The sequence below is a fragment of the Parambassis ranga genome, chromosome 16 (genome assembly GCF_900634625.1).
Source record: "Parambassis ranga chromosome 16, fParRan2.1, whole genome shotgun sequence".
Classification (NCBI taxonomy): Eukaryota; Metazoa; Chordata; class Actinopteri; family Ambassidae; genus Parambassis; species Parambassis ranga.
In genome coordinates, this window is record NC_041036.1 from 20,469,075 (window position 1) to 20,475,506 (window position 6,432).

Consider the following 6,432-nt stretch of genomic DNA (forward strand, 5'->3'; position numbering starts at 1 on the left):
GAAGAAAACAAGAAAACATGCAAGAAACAAGAAAACACTACAAACACATGAGAGTGGTCAGGAGAGCCGATCCGGGCGGAAGACTAGCAGAGACAGGGGTTTGGACCCTCCAGGGTCTGGGGAATAGGCCACCAGGGACCCTCTTGGGCCCAAACAGTAGGAAACCACCAGAAGTTCGAGACAGGAGTCCCTCATGGACGGGGCTGGAGACCAGAGAACAGGAAGTCCCTGGAGTCATGACGGGAACCCACCAGGGACTGAAGCTTGGGCCCTCCAGGACTTGAACAGGTAGCCAGGAACTAGGACTCCCGAGGACACCAGGAACCACCAGAGATGGAGACACGGGCCCTCCAGGACCCGAACAGGAAGGAAGGGATGAAGCCCCCCCAGTGTCGGGACAGGAACCTGGAGACTTGAACCCTTCAGGAACTGGGCCGGAGACCATCAGAGATGGGGACCCGGACCCTCCAGGGTCCAGAGAGGCACCCAGAGATGAAGACCCACCAAGGCCGGGAACAGGAACCCAGAAACGATGGCCCACCAGGTCTGGAGCAGGAACTTGGGAACAGAGGCACGCCAGGACCAGAACAGAAACCCAGAGCTGAGGATCCTCCAGTGACAGGACAGGTCACTAAAGCTGAAGATCCTTTTGGGTCAGGATGGATCACCAGCGCTGAGGACATTCCCGAGACAGGACAGGAAACCAGAACTGGAGGTCCATCAGAGTTGAGGCTGGGACGAGGGTTGAGGGCCGAACCCCCGCGGGATCAGGGAATGAGGAGACGGAGAATCCAGCTGAAGCAGGAACAGGTGAGGAATGGTCAACTGGCTCTACTGGAGGATCGGAGCATCCGGCTGGAGCAGGAGCTTGCCGAGGGTTCCAAGCGGGGAGTGCCGGAGCCACCGGAAAAGGGGAACTCATTCATCTTCTGGAACACAGGGTGATAAGCCAATAGCATCCACGATGGGAAAAAGGTAATCCAGGGACCAGGTGAACACAGTCAGGGTGGAGCAGGTAACAAAGGAGGGAAACAAAGGGGAAGTGAAACTCACAGGGAAATACCAAGGACACAGACTTTCAAAATAAAATGGGAAACACAAGCCAACACTATGAGGGAGGTCAGGAGAAAACAAATAAACAAGAGAGGTCAGGGCAGGAAGAAGAACTAATACCAGAACCAGGATGTCAAAATAAACAGAGAACTGTAAAAAAAAAACAAGAAAAACTGAATCCAAGATGACAAACCACAACAATGAACCTGACTGTAGCCTACAGTATACAGTCTTGTGTTTGATGTTTCTGTAACACCTACATATCCCATAAGGGGCAGTTAAGGCTGTTCCATACTCCGCGAGGCAAAGAGCGGAGAACGCGCTCCACGGGTGGTAAGAGATAAAAAAAAAAATTATTTTCCGCACTGAGGTACCATACTCCACGAGACGCGTGTGTGCAGAACTCCTCATACGGCCCGCCCACTAAACTATAAGGAAAGACTTTACTGAGTTTTTTAACACACCACAAGGACGTGTGCCATGGCAAGAGGGCATTATACAGAGAGGGTGCCTGCAACAGCGTGAGATGTCCGGCGATGAGTTGTGAAAATGCGACATTAAAAGTAACAATAGCAAAGATTCAGTGTTTGTGCCTTTATGACCACATTTGCACTATCTACTGTGTTCCAATGTGCCTGCGATACTTCAAACTGTCCGGTGATGAGCTGTGAAGATGCAACATTAAAAGTAACAATAGCAAAGATATACAGACATTGTTAACGAGCCTATTATGCCCGGGTATGTAGGAGTATATAGAATGGTAATAACAGTCACCGTCTGGTATGTGTGAATGGCTGTCTGGAGTTATTGGTGACAAATCACCCTGACTTGCCTTTCTTTCTTTCTTTTATTGCTCATCATGCAAAACCGGTATGGTCTTATCTAAATCTGTTGAATCAGTGCTGTTTATACACCTACCTATATACCTGGAGAGGCTCTTGCGCTTCTCCACTTTCATCACGCCCACAATAAATTCCGACCAATCACAGCATGGTTGCCGCACAGCCTTGAAAGACAAAGTTCGGCCCGGACCCTGTGCACAGGAGTGCGGATCAGCGGGCGGTCAGAGACAAAAAATGACGTCATTTTGTGGGCGTAACGTCTGCACGGGGGAAAAAGTTCTTTGTCTCGTGGAGTATGGATCCAGCTTTAGACTGTCATTATCAAGTAAAATTTAAACATGTTGTCTCTTTCTGAGACCTTATAAATGACACCAAATATTTCTGTCCTGCACAAAATATTTTTAATTGCAGGAGGATGAGTGAATGCAGCACCTCCTATTACTTGGATTGATTTTTAAATATGTACATAAGCAAAGTTTTGAAGGTTTACATTTTAACAGCTAATAGGCCCGGCCCTTCAATATAGATACTGTCTATGAAAAGACCCTTTTCTGCAGCTGTTGTTCAACATTTGGAACCACAGGTGTATAATCCGATGCAGAGGGCCAGCTCAGTTTTTTTGGCACTGGGAACAGTCGTTGGAGAGATTTACATGCAGCAAATGCAGGTTGTTGTGGACAAAGCAAGTCATCCTCCACAACACCTTGCCAGGTGAAAGGGATAGTGGATGCTTCATTGTTGCACTGCAGGAGTGAATGACCCACATCTGTCAGGCTGAAGATGGTATGGGCACATGATCATGGCCCTTATTTTGCATATTTCACATGCATTTTTATTTTTATTGTTTCCCTGCAAGGATGAGAATATTGATGAAAGATTCATCTTCTGCAGTGTGCAAAGTGTACAGCACAGTGGGTGTTTATGAAGAGGGAACACATTGGTAATGTTGAAACCAAATCGGACACAATGGAACATGTAGATTGTGCAAACTAAAAAAGTGCAATTAAGCACTTAAGTTGTTTTTGCATTGTTGGCAGATTTTCACTTTCCAGTCATCAGAGGTCAGGTGTCCTTTCTCCGCCACTGCAGCTGGACTGTGAGTTTATTAAAGTGATTTACATGTATCAATATCATCAGTTCTGAACTTTTTGATTATGATAAGAATATTGATTCTCAGTGTACAAACTGTACAGCACAGTGGGTGTTTATGAGAGTTTCCAGAGAAGAGGGAATGCATTGTTGATATTGAAACCAAATTGGACACAAGAGGAAATACATAGATTGCGCAAAATGAAAAATTGCTTGATTGCATTTTTTTAGTTTGCGCAATGCATTGTTTTTGCATTGTTGGTAACGTCCAGTCATCAGAGGTCAGGTGTCTTTTCTCCACCACTGCAGCTGGACTGTGATTTTATTAAAGTGATTTAACACACATGTATCAATATCATCAGTTCTGACATGTGTGTGACCTTTATTATGTCTGTCTCCTTGTATCAGACATGTAATTCACCAGAAGGGAAGTGAAACAGAACAGCAGTGGGATATGATTGGATAGCGATGAAGATGAATATGATGTGATATCTGATGATTGGTTGGAGAAAGACATGGGGCCATATAAGAATCAGACAAAGTTGTTGAGGTTTCAGGGATCTGAGGGACGGTTCTTCACTGAATCACTGGACTCCAAATCTCCAGGTTACACATTTCATAATTTCATTATTTTCAAATTATTAGCTGTCAATTATGTTCTTCATCATAATTGTGAAATGTTAGTGCCAAACTCTTAATTTGCAGAACATATACATTTTTAATTAACATCCATTTTTTTATAAGGGTTGCAAAAATCTAACTAATCAAGTACATTTTTAATTTTTTGTAATTTATTTATAATATAATTTGCAATTATTATCAAGATAAAATAATATTTTATTTTATTTAATTTTAAAGCATTTGCAATCATTGTGGCTCCCTTTTGCCGCATCACACAGCATTCTTGTTTGTCTTGGTGAGGTCACTACATTGCACACTATTACTACATACACTATTTATAATGTACCACAGGACTTTGCATGCATGTATGTTAGTCTGAACTCCCCTCACTGACTAACAGTGAGTTTGAGGTTTAGTGTTCATTAATCTGTCTCACACAGAATGATGAACCTGAGTGTTTTCCTTCTGCTGTTCCTCCTGACGATGAGTTCGGCTGCCTATCGTAAGCGTGATCTTCACTGTAAAACATCTGTACAGTAAAATACACAAAACATACGTCACATCTGTATTAAAAGTTGTGTTTTAGGTGTTGCTGCAATGCAATAGCAAATTCTCATTACTTATTTTCATGTTTCCTTTACAGAAAACATTGCCTTGCGTGGAAAAGCCTCGCAGTCAGGCCGCCTTGGGCATACACTTGGAGCTCCCTCCAGTGCAATTGACGGAAATCGTGAGTCTAACTTCGAGGCCGGATCTTGCACACATACTGCTGAAATGACCAGGCCCTGGTGGAAAGTGGACCTGCTGGACTCTTACATTGTCACCTCCATGACCATCACCAACAGGGGAGACTGCTGTGAGAACAGTCTTAACAATGTGGAGATCTATATCGGCAACTCTCCAAAAAACAACGGTTTGGAAAATCCAATGTGAGTAACTGACACGGTGTTAACACTTTAGGTCTGAACTGTATCACTGTAGCATGATAAGCAGGTGCAGGCCTGAGCTAAAGTTGGGAAGCTAGTTCACTTCCACTTTCTAAAGCATCCATCCATCCATCCACCCCCCTGTACCAACCTTAATGGGGGTACAGAGGCTTGTACCATGCATCTCATCTATATCGGAATAGCCTGGGACCTATGACGTAGCCTGATGTGTACTTCACCTGAAATGTACCTGTAATTGCATCCACACAATCTTCAACATGTCCTCCAACTATTTCAACCTTCTATTTCAGTCCCCATTGTGTAAAGTTAAGGAACAGAAACTTGGCAAGCACCAAGTATAAATGTTGTGGGGTTCATTTCCAATCATCCATCGCCAATGCCGTTGTTGAGGCTCTGTGACCTACTCACAGATGATGCCATCCTGCCAATCACTGGAGGGTTGTTAAGTCTTCTAGAGGAGAACAAGCTCCAGATTTGGCATAAATTGGCACCGTTTGCAGAACTTAGTGTAATCTATAGTGTAACTAATCACTACTCAGGGCTTTGGGTAATTGCTGCTTGTGTCCTTACTTATGTGAAGTGTGCTTTGTTTTTAATTCTTGGATTGTACATAAAATTCAAACTGTTGACATGCGGCATTCTTCCTCTCCATCTCTGTCCTCCAGGGTTCGTTCAATCCCTTCAATTGGGCGAGGGGTATCGTTCCCCATCACGTTCACTGATCGTGTGGAGGGACGTTACGTGACTTTGTCTATACCTGGTTCACAAAGAAATCTCACACTCTGTGAAGTGGAGGTTTATGGATACCGCGCCCCAACAGGTGAGAAGTAGTTTTCCGTGTTTTACTTGTTAACAAATGTGGCCACAAGGGGCGCTGCAGTGATGATTTAAAGGATGGTTATTGACTGCAAATGATAAAAAAGTGCATTTCATAAACACATGTTTGGGCAGGAGAGAATCTTGCACTCCAAGGAAAAGCCACCCAGTCGTCTCTGTATTCCTTTGGAGCTGCATATAACGCTATTGATGGGAATCGCAACAGCAGGTGGGAAGCTGGCTCCTGCAGTCACACGAGCAATGACTTCTCCCCCTGGTGGCGACTGGATCTCCGCAAAACACATAAAGTGTTTTCTGTAAAAATTGTCAACCTAGATACTGAGCCTCAACGACTCAACGGAGCCGAGATTCATGTTGGAGACTCTCTAGATAACTATGGCAACAGAAACCCTAGGTAAACACCCCTTTTTCTTTCTTTCTTTCTTTTTGTAAATTTACATCTTCAGTTGGCTTTGAGCTCCATTCCAACCCTTTCTGTTTCCTATTTTGCCTAGGTGTGCTGTGATCACAAGCCTCGCAGCAGGTGGTGTCGCTGAGTTCCAGTGCAACGGGATGGACGGTCGTTACGTTAACGTAGTCATCCCCAACAAAGCAGAATACCTGCATCTGTGTGAGGTGGAGGTGTATGGCTCTGTCCTGGATTAGCTTATAAAACCATATGCAAAACCAAATCCGAATAATAGATCATATGTCCATTTAATTATGTGGAGGTTTAGCTTAGCCAGACGTCCTCACAAGAATAATCAGATATATGTCCAAAATCATCATCATCATCATTTCTGTTAATTAATACATAAATACATGTTTGTCTTGTAAATACTGAACTAGTGATTGTACTGCTTCTGCCTGCCCACAATCTTTGCTGAAGTAAAATCTTTCACAATAACGTTTTGAATCGGGTTTTGAAATTCTACATTACATTACTTTTTTTTTAATCTGGCACCATCTATATATCTATTGGCTTTTACCTTTTTTTCAAGGATAATAAGGGCATCAAATGAAAAAAGCCCCAAAAAGGTCACACCTAAAATCCACCCATTAAA

The 6,432-nt window shown here is 43.6% G+C and overlaps 1 protein-coding gene across 3 annotated transcripts; it reads left to right on the forward strand.

Annotated features, from left to right (window-relative positions):
• The first annotated feature begins 2,172 nt into the window (after positions 1-2,172).
• On the forward strand, positions 2,173-6,275 carry LOC114448899 (fucolectin-7-like). Of its 3 annotated transcripts, XM_028426138.1 has the most exons (8): positions 2,173-2,991; positions 3,393-3,586; positions 3,736-3,744; positions 4,042-4,107; positions 4,249-4,534; positions 5,218-5,372; positions 5,504-5,783; positions 5,884-6,275. In XM_028426138.1, exons 4-8 carry the CDS (start codon positions 4,047-4,049, stop codon positions 6,032-6,034), a joined length of 933 nt encoding a protein of 310 aa, XP_028281939.1. In that variant the 5' UTR covers positions 2,173-2,991; positions 3,393-3,586; positions 3,736-3,744; positions 4,042-4,046; the 3' UTR covers positions 6,035-6,275. The 3 variants fall into 3 exon arrangements, with proteins under 3 accessions (XP_028281939.1, XP_028281937.1, XP_028281938.1); XM_028426136.1 differs by lacking the exon at positions 3,736-3,744 and having other exon boundaries at positions 2,178-2,991; positions 3,393-3,590; positions 4,046-4,107; XM_028426137.1 differs by lacking the exon at positions 3,736-3,744 and having other exon boundaries at positions 2,178-2,678; positions 3,393-3,590; positions 4,046-4,107.
• The last annotated feature ends 157 nt before the right edge of the window (positions 6,276-6,432 follow it).